This window comes from Pseudorca crassidens, chromosome 15 (assembly GCF_039906515.1).
Source record: "Pseudorca crassidens isolate mPseCra1 chromosome 15, mPseCra1.hap1, whole genome shotgun sequence".
Lineage (NCBI taxonomy): Eukaryota > Metazoa > Chordata > Mammalia > Artiodactyla > Delphinidae > Pseudorca > Pseudorca crassidens.
Window position 1 is genome coordinate 35,772,489 of NC_090310.1, and position 15,479 is coordinate 35,787,967.

Genomic DNA, 15,479 nt, shown 5'->3' on the forward strand with positions numbered 1-15,479 from the left:
TTATTTTAAATCTTGTTGGTGTGGGTGAATCTTGTGCTGTAGCTCATTGGAAGAGTGCAGGCTTGCCAAGAACATTATAATATTTCATCACTGGGACAGAGATCTCCTGGTGGCTGCATATTGGGTGCACTTCTGTCCCAATAAACTACGAGGGAATTAACATGATGGACCCTGGGCATGTGAAATCACTCTGGTATGTGAGTTGTTCCTCAGATATCACATTTGATTTAGTTCCCCAACTGATACCTCTTATTTATTTTTACAGTTTAAATATTTGCCATTTCCTTTTTTTTTTTTTTTTTTTTTTAAAGAGAGAGATGGTTAAAGCAGTTCCACCTCACTGTTTTGTGCTCTCAAATAACACAGTGATGTTTGGTCAGGACGATGGCCTATTGGTATGGCTGTAATCCAGTACATTCCTGCCTATCCACATCATTAACAGAGTTGAAAGCTTGCGATCTTGGTACTTCAGCTGAAGGCATCATAATGTGGCACTCGGCTGCAGTATCCAGATTATTTCACTGTGTTGGACTTCATGGTGTCTCTCATCCAGGCACTGTGTGCGGTTCCTGTGTTCAGGTTTGTGGACAGCACACACACGTATCATTTTCATCGTGTGCATTGTTCACTTAGTGCAGGGTTTCTCAGCCTCAACACCATCAACATGTTGGGCCAGAGAACTGTTTGTGGAGGGGACATCCTGTGCATGGTGGGATGTTGAACAGCATCCCTGGCCTACACCCACTAGATGCCAGTAGCACCCTCTCTTACCAGTGTGACAACCAAGGTCTCCAGACATGACCCAATGGCCCCTAGCGGGGAAGGGTAAACTCACACCTGTTGAGGATAGGGTATTTGACCCTGTCCTTCCCCGTGCTCTCTGGCACACGCATAACAGCGCATGTAGCTGAAATTTCCTTAATGCCTGCACTCTTTGCCTGGGCTGCTGTCTTGCAGGAGTCAGAAAGAGGAGCCCCCTGCTCACAGGCTACCACTGAACATGGGCCGGGAAGAGCTAGGTGGGGAGGGGAACAAAAACATGGTTTCCAAACACAGCCTTATTATTTGGGGAGAAATTGTTTCCTCAGGCTTCCAACTGAGCTGTAGTCAAGTAGAGAAATAGAGCTCAAAGCCAAAAATAAATGTTTTGTTGCATTTGTCTGCCACTTTAGGTGGTGTGTGTGTGTGTTTCTATCCATGAGGGTGTGTGCCCTTGAGGACCTCACTGTATCACACACCTGCAGTGTTAATGACAGGCATTCTGTGCTAAATTGGCTTAAGAAGGTTTTCTCTCCCCCCGATGGAACATGTCTTGTTCTAGTCATAAACCTATTTATATATTTATTTGTTTTTGATCTGGTTGGGCAAAAACTATTTAGCAGGGCTTCCCTGGTGGCGCAGTGGTTGAGAGTCCGCCTGCCAATGCAGGGGACGCGGGTTTGTGCCCCGGTCTGGGAAGATCCCACATGCTGCGGAGCGGCTGGTCCCGTGAGCCATGGCCACTGACCCTGCGCGTCCGGAGCCTGTACTCCGCAACAGGAGAGGCCACAACAGTAAGAGGCCTGCGTACCGCAAATGAAGAACAAACTATTTAGCATACTCTATTGCCATGTATAAATTTTCCAAATAATCTTGTGATCTATGAAGTTAACTGTGTTTACCAAAAGGAATTTGAGAAAAAAAAAAAAAAAGGATCTTTCTGCCCCTTCCAGGAGGGAAAGATGAGTGGATATGAAGTATAATTTTGGGGGTGTTTTGATGGTGTTTGGGGGATAACAGGACATCTGAGATGAGGGACACCCCTGAAGCATAGGGTTCCTGGGATTCACGGTTGGAGTGGAAGGAGCATGAGGAGTTAGGAGGCCCGGTCTCCATGCCAGGCTTTGCCACTTGGGGTCCATCCTCACAACCCTGCTCTGGGCCCTGGTTCCTGGGTGCAGGTCGGCTGAGAGGCATAAGCACCGGGGAACCAAGTGAATCGCTATGAACCGTCATCCTAGACTTGAAAGGCAGAAAACTGAGGTCTCCTTTAAAGATTACATAGATTATAATCTGACATACAAGGCTTTCCCTCAGGTAAGAGTTTTTGAACAATACAAAAGTGCAATTGCAGTCTCTTGCTCCAGGTTCTTTGAGTAGATTTATCCCACAAGCGTGTCGGTGGCTCATGTGTGCCACTGGTTTGTTGCTCCATGTTGTCTGCACCACAGTGAGCTGTTCTGATTCGCTGGATCACAGACGAGTTCCTCCTCATCCTTTCCCAGGATCTGTTGACTCTTTTTGTCAACAGACTTCTTTCGCTTTGTTGCTGCTGCCTCTGCAGCCAACAAAGAGTTGACTCCCATGGGGATTTCTGTCTCCCCACATCTCCCTCCTCCCCCTGCCCAGCGCCAGAAGCCCTGACCAGTGGAAGAGGCCTGGTCTAAGGAGGATTCCCCAAGCAGGTTCCCTTGAACAGAAGTTTCTCAGGATGGAAATGGGTGTCCAGTATGGAAAAAGTGTCTGTTGTCAAGTCAATATGGGTTAAACAACATTGAAATGGTTTCTTTACTGCAGGCCTTCTCAGAGCCTTTAGCATGCTAACATGCATGGATAGGTCTCCAGAGAGGGAAGTGGTATGCAGCATTCTCTGGCCTCTTGACCAAAGATTTCTTCTTTCAAGCTGTACCTTTCTGGGGTGTGCTTATCTAGTGGAAGGAGTTTTGTAACCAAGCAAAAGGGCTCTTTTGCCCACAGTGCAGAAAGCCTACTCTGACAGTGGGTGTCTGCAGCAAAGTCAGAGTTTATTTTCAGGACACCAAGCAAAGGAGTGGGAGACAAGCCTCAGATCCACTCCAGTTTGGTCTTTGAGTTAAAGGGGGGAAGAACAGTGAAGCTAGGGTTAATCATCGTGTTGTGACATTTCTGTGACGTTTCTTAATCGTAGTTTTGGGAGTCAGTATGTCTCTGGTTTACGATTTTCAGGCCAGGTGGTCCATGGATGGGGGGGGTCTGTTGCTCATCTTACCCTGGAGAAACAACCTGAGTTTGTACCTTAACAGTGATATCGGCAACAGCAGTTTAGTGCGTTAGCGATGTTATTGACGATAGCCGTCTTAGTCACCTGACTCTGGCTGAGGAGTGTTTAGTTAGCACACAGTTGAGGTTAGAGGGGACAAGAAAGGGAATAAAGTTTGGGACAGAGAGATTAATCATAAACTCGGCAGGAGAACTAGGTTTTAGAGGGCCTTGGTTTCCTTAATTCCTTGAAGGAACCAAGGAATTAGAGGAAAGGTGTTCTGTAAATTCTCATCGAGTGAATCCACGGAGGCTTGGTCCTGTTGCTCTCGCCTGCAGTGCGATCGCTTCCCTGTCCCCATAAACTCCCCTCTTCTCTCACCATGCAGCTTTCTTAGTTTCCTGTGACTCCTCTAGCTAGTGATGCCGCCACCCCATCTCTGAAGCCTTAATTCAGTTAGTCTGCACTGCTTGGTTATAACATACGCAACCTGAAATACTTGCTTATGTTTCTTACGCCCCTTTCTCTGATCTATTTCAATGCAGGGCCCGTTTGTTACATAACTTAAGTTTTTCCGAAGGATCCAGCATGGTGCCTGGCATGTAGTAGATAATTACAACTTTCTTTTGGCTTATGTTTTTAGTTTTGTAATGACACGCAGAGACACGTAGCTCTGCAGAGTTAGACTGAGGGCTGAACTGGAAGCCTGGACAGAACCAAGGTGATGCCCATGAAGCACTTGTTTTCCGCTCCTGGCACACGTACCCTGTGTGTCTGTAAGTTATCTCCTAGTTCACAGCTGGACAATTGCCACCTGATATTTCATAAATAGTCTGAGTACTATGATGACCTGCTAAGAAACAGTAGTGATGGCAGAGGTCAAGGGCTTTGGCCTTGAGGTCATACATCAGAGGGAACCCTTCACACGTAAGCCTTGGCTTTTTGAGTGGCTGGTCGTGAGAGCTGCTCCTCAGGAAGGACCTGATGTCACATACTGGGGGGAGGGGAGTCCCACCAAAACGGTGGCACTCAGCTCTCTGGGCTGAGCTGCAGAGGCATCAGAGGGTTTGGGGTGAGGAGGCAAGAAGGGAGCCAGGGAAGGAGACAAGGCCTTGCCACGTCAGTGTCACGGAAGGTGGCTTGGGTGCCTCAGAAAGGCTGGAACCTAAAGCTGAGGATCCATCTCAAAGCCTTGGCTTTGGGATCGAACAGGTCACCTCGTGGCTGTAAGCCACAGGGACATGGCAATTTCTCAAGGCTGTCCTGAAGATTAACTGAAGGCACGCCGCGAAAGCTGGGGTTGGAGAAGCTCAGCTGACCCTGGAGTGCACTTTCACTCGGTCCGCACCGAGTGGTGGATGCTGACCGCAGAAGGAGCAGGGAGGACAGGAGCAGGCGGAGGCGCTGTTTGGTTCGCCCACAAGGAGTCACTGAGTCTCTCGGGAAGGTCCCTGTTTGCTCTGAGCTGAAGGGGGTCCTTCAGTTGTTGCAGCTAATCGTTGCTGTAAGGGATGTAGCCACGGCACACGTGCAACCTGTTTTGTGTGGCCCCAGCCCTGCTGTGGTGTCTGCTGCTCATTTATCATGAACCTGTGGGTGACGGATGGAGGGATACTGTGCATGCCAATAAAAATAGCCAGGCTGACGTGTTTGCAAAGAGCAAAGAAATGCAAACCAAAGATGTGGATGGTGTTTTATCACATCCATTCCTAATCATTGAGCCACATGAGCTGTGAGAGCATCTTATGTCATCCCTGAAAGACCTTCCTGGGATGCACCTGCTTGGCTGGTCTTCGTGAGTTTGCCTTAAACCCTTATTCAGAACCCAGGGCATGTGCTCATGGGGTGTTTCTCCCTGTTTACAATTGGTAATGAGGCTGATAAAGTGGATGCACCCACGTGGGGGAATTCAGAGAGGGCCTGTCCTGTCTCACAAGGGTTATACTTTCCCTTTGAGGTCACTTGCCCTAGGAACACGCTTCTGTGACAGTCCCTATGGCTTGTTAAATGATTCTAAGAAAATGATCACTTCTGTTATCTCCTTGTTATTTGTATGTAAAATCATTATGAATAGGCTTAGTCAGTTCAGTTTGAGGAAGTGAGGGGGCCTTTTACTTTATTATAGATGGAAAAAGTAATAGATTTCTCTCTCTCTCTCTCTCTGTGTGCGTGTGTAGTTTAGATATTAAGTATTTATTGTAAATAGTTGTCTGAGTTGATAGTGATGATGGTTGACGGTTGCACAATTCTGTGACTATACCAAAAACTATTGAATTGTAGACTTTATTTATTTTTTTTTTACTTTTTTTTTTTGCGGTACGTGTGCCTCTCATTGCTGTGGCCTCTCCCGTTGCGGAGCACGGGCTCCGGACGCGCAGGCTCAGCGGCCATGGCTCATGGGCCCAGCCGCTCCGCGGCATGTGGGATCTTCCTGGACTGGGGCATGAACCCGTGTCCTCTGCATCGGCAGGTGGACTCTCAACCACTGCACCACCAGGGAAGCCCTGAATTATAGACTTTAGATAGTGAGTTGCATGGTACGTGAATTATATCTCCATAAAGCTGCAACACAAATAAGTAAATAGTAATCTGAAGGCTGGCTCTGAAATGTGGATGTAAAGTAAGTTTTTTTAAAAAGGACTTTTCAAGTTGTGTCTGTATTTTGAGAGGTGTGTGTGTTTCCTTCAATTAGGAGGAAGCACATCACATATAAATTGACAACTCTTCCTTAGAGAAGAATTCCAGCTAATAGATTGTAGAAGGAGTGAGGGAAAGAAAAATCACCTTTAGAGCATCACAGTAATAAGTGCTACAGGCAAGATCCATCACTGAATTCTAAAATCAGCAGGTAGAAGTTTAAGGAGAAACAGGACATTTGCATAGCCTCCAAGCATCTCCCCTTAGATATTTATTCATTTTAAAAGGAAGAATAGTTAGGAAGTTCCCTGGTGGTTAGGATTCCGGGCTTATACTGCCATGGCCCAGGGTTCAACCCCTGGTTGGGGAACTGAGATCCCACAAGCCATGCGGCACAGCCAAAAAATAAAGAAAGGGAAGAATAGTAACTCGACAGTGGAAAACCTAGCAGAGCCCACCTTCACCAAATGCTGATGGTTAGCATCACAATTAAGAAAACCAGCGGTATCATGTACCACCCTCTACCCCGTGTTACGTGCAGAGAAGGGCATATCGCCTCTGTGGGTTTCTTCCCTCAAATCCTAAACCTCAGTCATCTCGTGAGAAAACATTAGACAAATCCAAATTCAAGGACATTTTACAAAATACCTAACCGGGACACTTCAAAAATGTCCCAGACTGGAGGAGACTAAATGTGCATGGGATCCCGGAACAGGAAAAGGACATCTGAGTAAAATCTGCAGCGTGGTTAATAGTACCGTGCCAGTGTTAATCTCTTAGTTTTGGTAACTGGACCACGGTTCATATAAGATGCTAAGTAATGTTAGGGGAAGCTGGGATGGACGTATGGGGACTATCTGAACTGTCTTTCCCACTCTGTTTAAGTCTAAACTTGTTTCAAAATAAAACATTTTAATACATATGTATACAATATTATGTTTATATTATTTTTATGTAATATAAATATGCTTGTTATTGTTATATATTACGTGTGAATTGAAGTGGAAAGGTTAGTCCAGCTCATTTAATTGGCATCATCAGGTAGTAAAGTACTGCACATGAAATAAATTTCCCCAAATACCAAATATCTTCTTCCTTTGACTTTCTGATGGCACTTTACCACCCCACGGTGACACTTTCCTTGCCTTATCAGCCTCGATTATTAAACTCACTTAGGTCGCTTAGGGCTCAGGAATCTGAGGTTTCAGTGGTTCTACACTCTGTGGCTTAGAGATTTTGCGCCTGGTTTTTACAGGTGTGTGTTTTGTTTGTTGTTTTGCCTCCAGTATTCGCAGGCTGTCCACTTTTCTGTTCTTATCGCTTCTGGATGCCTTTCTTTTTCTGTAATAATTACCGTTCCTATTTTCCTCTAATATCCGGCTTCTACTTTTCTCTAAGATTTTGTTAGCAGAAATCATCTATTTGGGAGTGTGAATGCCTGTGCCGATCCGCTAGCTTGGGGTGGGTGCCTGGCCTGCCCGTGGCAGGTCACAGCCAGGGCGACCTCTGCCCCACACAGCTGGCTGTCCCTGTTCACGCAGAGATGTCACATGTGTGGTTGGGGTCAAGGGCGTTGTCCCCCTGCCATTCTCTAACTGTGACTCTGGGCCAGTCCCTTCACTCTATGCCTCAGTTCCCTCTTATGTAAAATGGGCTACTCACAACGTCTGTTTCCTAGGTGCTTGTGAGGACTAAACAAAGTAATACAGGAAAGAGCTTAGAACTCAGAATGGGCCTCAGTAGGTTATATGTGCTCTGGCTACATGCTCCTGTCTGCCATGTTCAACCTGGGTTTCAAGTTTGGGAAGCAAGGGATGTTCTTCCTGGTCTGAGGACAGCTCGCTCAGTAGTTATGTTCAGCAGACTGACCAGACAAAGCAGGACTTTTCTGATGTTGTTTCCTCCTCGTTTCTCAGAAAAGAGGTTTCCCTGCTCCCTCCCTTGACAGTTATGAAAAAAGGACAGCTGTTGGCTTAGAAGTGATTTATCTTGTGAAGAGAAATAGCCTTGAAGAAAAAACTATTTTATAGCTCAGTGTCATGTATTCTGAAGAGGATATAGGGTGTATGTGTTGAAATGTGTTAAAAACAAATGCAAAGGCACCCAAGCGTGTTAGAGAAATCGTTATAATCTTCCCTCCAGAGCCCACATCCGAGATGGGAGCAAGCGTGGGTAATCTGGGAAGATGAAGAGTTTGCTCCTGGCTGTTCTCCAGGGGATCTCGGGTTTCCCAGGCAACAGCCAGCACACTCCTTGGCTCGGAGAGTCCTCTGTCCTGGAGACCTTAGCTGGTCTTGGTGAAGCTCCCCTTGGTGCCGGTGTCCAGTGGTGCCACTTAAAGGAACCAGGAGGTGACCATAACTGCTTGGGTCACTTCAGGGGAACAAGGCAGAGGAGATCAGAGTGCCAGGATTATTCCTGGGTCCTCTTTGTGCCAGGAAAGGAGGCCAGAGAGAGGCTGCATGGTGGTCAGGGGCCAGGAACCCCACAGTCTGACCCTCGCTGTTGACAGTCACTTCTGCCTTGCAGCGTCGATATGAGGTTAATGGAGATCAGGTGCGTGAGACCGTGGGCATGGCGTGGATAAGGACCTGACAGTGTTCGTTGGCACGTCCTGGGCACTGAGGCATTTCCACATCGTGGCAGCCACTATCATTAGAACAGTAGCTTTGACCCACTGTGCCTGCAGAGGGGCTGCCCTACAAGTCAGTTGCTCAGTTTGGGCGTGTCCCCCAGCGTCCCCAGAATCTAAACCCCTCTTCCTGGTAAAGGCTTTTTGGGGTCTGAGATGACAGCAGCTGCTCAGAGGGAGAGACGGGCCTTTAATAGGTTGGCAAACATTTCACAGAGGTATCTGCTTGACAAAAACCAGTATGTGAGACGTTTTAACCGGATTAAAACGAAGCTGGAAAATAGTTAAAGGAAAGTTGCTGGGGGGAGGGGGTGGACAAACCCACCCACCGTCCCACCGTTGCTTGGCGGGACCCCCGTGGAGCACAAGAGGCTCCCCCTACAGATCGAAGGAATGTCGAGATATGAGAAAGTTTCCATCAGGGCAGACAGATTTCTCTAAGATTTTTGTTTCATTTGTTTTTAAGTTAGAATCAGTACAGTTTCCCCCAGAAAAGGAAAGTAGCTGAGGAAGAAACAGAATGACAAAGAGCCACATCTTCACAGTACAATGAAATGATCTGCTGCTGGGTCCCTGTGCTGCAGGAACCACCCTGCCACAGGGGGGCCTGGGTCCACAGCTGGCATCCTCCCCAACCCCCAGTCCCCACTCCCTGGATGAAGCTGCTGTGAGTGTGCGGAGTGAGCACCATTCAGACCATTAGGAGTCCCACTCACGGATCCTGCTCTACACTTGACATGTGACCCCGGTGAGCCCCGGAGCTCCCTGAGCACAGTCTCCTAGACAGTTGTGAGCATCCCGGCTCCGACAACACACGTCCTTGCTCCCTGAGGTTCTTTTGTGGGCAGCTCTGCGGGACATGCATTAGAATGGGGTACAGGCCCTGCAGCCTCTGTTTGCCAACGGTGTGGCCTTGAGCTGCCCATCTGTAAAGAGCCCTGCCCCCGGCCCCCTGAGACAGCCCAGTCCCCACGGGCAATCCCAGTCCCCACTGGCCCTCCCACCCCTTCCTTCACAGCCAAGACCTTTCAGAGAGGGGATGCAGTGGCTGACTGGGGTGGCCTTGACTCCTGTCCAGGGACTCCTTTGCAGCGGGTGTATGCTCTCTGGTGTCCGATAGGTTTGAGAGTCACTTTTGCATATTTGTGGCTCTAGAAGCTTGAAACATCATCCAGATGCAAAGCCAGCACACCGTGAGGAATTCCTAAGAAGCAGATGGCCTGTTCTTCAAGTGCATCAGGTGTACTTGAGGAGAGGAAGATACTTAGGAGCAAGCTGATGCCAAGAGATGCCTGAAAACACAGGGCTGGGCAAGAGCAGACGCCCGGTGGCTGTCCAGTCTGTGATCAAGGACTTTAAATGATCGTATGCACTGGCTTCAGAACCCGAGAGAATAGGGACCAGATGTTTCAGTGTTAAGGACCAGTGTTTACTGAGCACTCCCCAACACTACAGGCGTGTGTGGAGCCAAGTGTGGTCAACGCACGCACGCTCACACACGCAAGCCCTCACCCACGGCAGACATCGCCAGCCCCCATGGGTCCCCTCCCTCGGGGCTAGGACGTGGCCTCGTCATCCTTCTCAGTTCAGCATTCTAGGAGGTCAGTGCCTTGGGATTAGAGCTGATCTAAAATACCTCTGACTGGCCTTACATGTGTCTCCTCATTCTGCCCTTATGATTCAATCCCATTTAACAAAGGAGGAAACTGAGGCTCAGAGAGATTCCCATACTATTATGTGGTAGAACCAGGATTCAGTCCGTGACAGTCTGATTTCAAAGCCAGTGCCTTTAATCACTGTGTTACACTTGTTCTCTAGACTTAACGTTTGAAAAGTGCTCAGAGAGGGCTTCCTTGGTGGCGCAGTGGTTAAGAATCCACCTGCCAATGCAGGGGTCACCGGTTCGAGCCCTGGTTCGGGAAGATCTCACATGCTGCGCAGCAACTAAGGCCGTGCACTTCAACTACTGAGCCTGCGCTCTAGGGCCCGTGAACCACAACTACTGAGCCCACGTGCCACAACTACTGAAGCCCATGCGCCTAGAGCCTGTGCTCCGCAACAAGAGAAGCCACCTCAATGAGAAGCCCGCACACCGCAACGAAGAGTAAGCTCCTGTTCACCGCAACTAGAGAAAGCTTGTGTGCAGCAATGAAGATCCAACACAGCCAAAAATAAAATTAAATAAATAAATAAAGACTAAAAAAAAGAAAAGAAAAGTGGTCAGAGAATCTGTTCACTATTCCATCGTGTCTTTACAAGATTGGTGACAGACAGTCCCTGGAGCCTAAGGGTTTGGCTTAGAGGGTCTCAACCCTCCACACCCCCCTGCCGCTCCAGGCTGTATCCATCCTACCCTTGGGCCATCAGTTGGCCCCTGAAAAGGCTGTGTTCCCCTAGAGAAGCAAGCCTGCCACCACTACCACCACCAAAGCCATTTACACACACACACACACACACACACACACACACACACACACACACACACACACACCGGCTAGGGAAGACCTTGGGAATCTTGCTGGCCTGTCACGTGGACGCACACACTTTTTTCTGGGGCTGTGGGGGTCACTTCATGTGTGTGGTAGTGGATTTTTTTTTTCCATTTGAGATCATTGGCCCCATTGGCAACACGTTCTGAAGCTTAACTCAGTCAATACCAAGAGGTGCTTTAAAATAATTTTACTGTATGCCATTGACAATTAGAGCATCTTGCCCCTGTTAATAATGCCAATTTTTTCTGAGCTACAAGCAGATTTTACCTAGGTACTGCTGTTTGCTCGGACATGATACTCCCTGATTTGGCCAGCTCTTTTGGCATGTATATTTTCACTTCTTGAATGAATACGAGCATTCGAATTTAATGGGTGCATTGCATCAGATTCCCAAATTACACAACTCTTTAGAATCTTTATTTCTTTTATTGAATACAGTACAGGCCTGAAATCTAACTTAGGATGTGATCTGGGTTATATCCTTGCCCTAAGGCACTAAGTGACATTTATTTTATTTAAATTTTATTATTTAAAATTTCTGAAATAATATCTAGCCTCCTACAGTGTATTCCAGTGCTTAACGATTCTTACGCTAGGAAATTGCTTTTGAAGCCTAATAAGTCTGTCTTTTCCCCTGGATGCTGTCAGTTGCTATCTCAGTGGTGGTTGGTTCCTAGATTACCAGATCATATTAAGAATAAGAGTACATTTATTAAGGATACACTGAGCGCCAGGAGCAATGCTAGGCTTTCTACTTGCGTATTCATAAATCCTTACAATATGTCTTCAAGAAAAGTGTTTTCACTCTCATTTCACACAGGAGAGAACCGAGGTGAGGGATTTGAACAGGGGTCTCCAAACCAGTAAGTAGTCGAGGATTTGAACCCTGGTTTGTGAGAAATGAAAGCCTTGCCCTTTCTACTATCCCTGGGGGTACTTTTTTTTTTTAATTGAAGTATAGTTGCTGTACAATATTATATAAGTTACAGAAGTACAATATAGTGATGGTATATTTTTAAAGGTTATGCTCCATTTGTAGTTATTGTAAACGACTGTCTGTATTCCCTGTGTTGTGCTATATGTGACAGTGTTGAGTCTTGCCTTGTCTCTTCTAGGTCAGCTAATTCCCGCAAATGAATAAGAAGGGCTAGGTCTGTAAGCTCGTCCCTCCGATTGTCCTGCTGTATGAGAACAGCTCACCTTCACAGAGAGCTTGAGAACCTTCGCTTAGTGTTTGAGTGTGGGTTGGCAGCTAGTTTGTGTAACAACAGCTTTATTGAGATATAATCCACCCTTTTAGAGTGTATAATTTGGTGGTTTTTAGTATGTTTGAAAGGTTGTACAACCATCACCACGGTCAGAACGTTTTCATCACCCCAAAAAGAAACCCCACACCGGTTAGAGTCACTCCCCATTCCCTTGTGTCCCTCGCCACTGGCAACCACTAATCTCCTTTCTGTCGCTGTGGATTCGCCTTTTGTGGATATTTTATACAGATGGAATCCCACCATATGTGACCTTTTGTGTCTGGCTTCTTTCACTGAATGAGTTTTCAAGGTTCATCCACGTTGTCGTGTTTGTCAGTGCTTCATCCCTTTGGATAGCTGAGTAATATTTCGTTCTGTAGATATACCCCATTTTGTTGATCCATTCATCAGCTGATGGACATCTGAGTTGTTTGTACTAAAAAGTAGAAGCTGTTAGGGCACATTCACATACAGGTCTTTGTGTGGTTTATTTTCCGTTATCATGCTGCCGGTTTTTTTTTTTTTTGGCTACATCGGGTCTTTGTTGCTGTGCGCGGGCTTTCTCTAAGTGTGGCAAGTGGGTGCTACTCTTCATTGCAGTGCGCGGGCTTCTCATTGCCGTGGCTTCTCTTTGTGGCAGAGCATGGGCTCTAGGCACGCGGGCTTCAGTAGTTGTGGCACGTGGGCTCAGTAGTTGTGGCTCGCAGGCTCAGTAGCTGTGGTGCACAGGCTTAGTTGCTCCATGGCATGTGCAATCTGCATGGACCAGGGCTCGAACCTGTGTCCCCGGCGTCGGCAGGCGGATTCTTAATCACTGCACCACCAGGGAAGCCCCAGCGAGTTCATTTTTAACTCATCCTGAGTGGTTCGGTAAGCCTTCCATTTGGTTGCGCCATTTGTTGTGTGACAGCAAATTGCAACAGCAGCTGACTTGTTTGAATCACGTAGTGAGGTCATGTTGCCTGAGTGAGCTCCTACGGTCTGTGTTTTTCTCGTAGACCTGCCCGTCGTGCAGAATCATGTTTGCTCCCAAATTGGAAGCTGGCGCTGAAGGCGGAGCAGTCCAGAATGGCTGTCAGGAGGAGCCCAAGAAAAGCACCAAGGTAACCTGCTCTGGGCTGTAGTCCCTGTCAGTGCCTCTCCTGGTGCACCCACCTGAGGGGACATCCTGTCTGGTCAGCTTCTCAGTTCCAAGGGCAACTCCTCTTGGGTGACACCATTGCATACCTTCGAGTCCTCTGGGTTTTGAACAGACCGATAAATAGCAGGATGGATGCTGACCTGCATGGGATACCCTGGCGGGCAGTGAGACCTGTGGAGCTGGAAGCTGGACTCAGTGGCTGGTGGGATGTGGATGTGGAAGGAGAAGAGGGGAACCCTTAGGGTGAAAGGTGGGGCATGAGGAGGGCTTGGGATAGGCCAGCAGCAAGGGCAGTGCAAAGAAGTCTCGCCTGGAGACCAGACCCAGGAGCCTCCAAGCAAGCTTCTGAATCAGGCGACTCTCCAGGGAGGCGCAGATCTGTCATCCTCATCCTCGGGTCGTTGGCCCATGGACCTGCACGATGCTGGGTCATTCCACGTCGTTTGTGTCCAGTCACCCCTTCTTTTTTTTTAATTGGAGTACAGTTGTTTTACAATGTTGTGTTAGTTTCTCCTGGAGAATGAAGTGAATCAACTGTATGTATACATATATCCCCTCCCTCTTGAGCCCGCCTCCCATCGCCCCATCCCACCCATCTAGGTCATCACAGAGCACCAAGCTGAGCTCCCTGTGCTATACAGGAGGTTCCCACTAGCTATCTGTTTTACACATGGTAGTGTGTATATGTCAATCCTAAAAACCCAAAGCATCCCACCCTCCCCTTCCCCCACTGTGTCCACATGTCTGTTCTCTATGTCTGTGTCTCTATTTTTGTCCTGGAACTAGGTTCATCTGTACCATTTTTCTAGATTCCACATATGTGTATTAATATACGATATTTGTTTTTCTCTTTCTGACTTACTTCACTCTGTATGACAGACTCTAGGTCCATCTACATCTCTACAAATGACCCAATTTCATTCCTTTTTATGGCTGAGTAATATTCCATTGTATATATGTACCACACCTTTTTTATCCATTCATCTGTCAATGGACATTTAGGTTGCTTGGGGTGACTGATTATTAGAGAAATGCAAATCAGTCACCCCCCTTTCTTAAGCCGCAGCCCTTACAGCTCTGGGTTTCCTTTCCCTGGATCCGCCCCTGCACTTCCTTCGAGTCCTCCTGGCTCCTGGAATGCTGGTTCTGTGGTCAGGAAACTCTGCGAGCCTCCCCAACTCCTGCCTCAGCCTTCCCCCTGACCTCCTTACCGGCTCTTCCCATGTCACCACTGTCCTGGGCGCCTGGAGGTATGTTTGGAGGAGCCAGGGGGAATGGGGAAAAGCAGACCGGCAGAGAGGCAGAGGGCTCAGGTTAGAGCAGAGATCCAAAGGTGCAGGTTGTGGTGTGCAGGGCGCAGTCCAGGGTGCTCCAGTATGGCCGCGTTGTGGGGGATAGTGCTGCTGCATCCCACGCTTCAGCCTCTGTGTCTGCCCCCACTCCCTATCCTGACACAGGCTTCTGGAGGACCCAGTTCCAAAACGCAAAACGGACTGCTAAGCCCTCCCCCGGAGGAGAAGCTCACCAACAGTCAGACCTCCCTGTGCGAGATCTTACAAGAGAAGGGAAGGTGGGCAGGTGTGAGCTTGGACCAGTCAGCCCTCCTTCCGCTGAGGTTCAAGAACATCCGGGAGAAAACGGATGCCCATTTTGTTGACGTTATCAAGGAAGACAGGTAAGATGCAGCCACCTGCCTTAAAGCGAAGATTTGCAGGTAGAAGCTCCCCGTTTTCTGAGTCACCTCACCCCCCACGCATTTGCCTTCTATTGTCAGTGTATTTTGAAATAATTTGAAACTTACAGAAAAGTGGCATGAATAATACAAAAGATTCCCTTTACACCCTTTGCCCGATTTACCAACTTTTTGTGTGTGTGTGTGTGGTACGCGGGCCTCTCACTGTTGTGGCCTCTCCCGTTGCGGAGCACAGGCTCCGGATGCGCAGGCTCAGCGGCCATGGCTCATGGGCCCAGCCGCTCCGCGGCATGTGGGATCTTCCCAGACCGGGGCATGAACCTGTGTCCCCTGCATGGGCAGGTGGACTCTCAACCACTGTGCCACCAGGGAAGCCCCAATTTACCAACTTTTAACATTTTACTCTGCTTGTTTTATTCTCGCTCTCCCTGTGAAATTTATTTATTTATTTTTCTTAACCATTTGACAGTAAGTTAGATACATTGTGCTTTCTACCCCTTAAAACTGTATTTCCTGAAAACAGGGGTGTTCTTGCACGTGATCATAGCTACCTAATTCAGGAAATTTAACACTGATGAGGTGTTTTACCCAGTCTGCGGTTCCTATTCTGGTTTTGTTGTGTGGTCCCACGTGTCCCTC

General features: G+C 47.9%; 1 protein-coding gene across 2 annotated transcripts in view; it reads left to right on the plus strand.

Annotated features, from left to right (window-relative positions):
• ADCY9 (adenylate cyclase 9) overlaps positions 1-15,479 on the plus strand; it is a 177,859-nt gene that overhangs the window by 130,738 nt on the left and 31,642 nt on the right. For both annotated transcript variants that reach the window (XM_067706814.1, XM_067706813.1), the window contains 2 exons: positions 13,005-13,109; positions 14,605-14,822. In XM_067706814.1, coding sequence (XP_067562915.1) covers positions 13,005-13,109; positions 14,605-14,822 — 323 coding nt within the window. The remainder of the gene's footprint in view (positions 1-13,004; positions 13,110-14,604; positions 14,823-15,479) is intronic.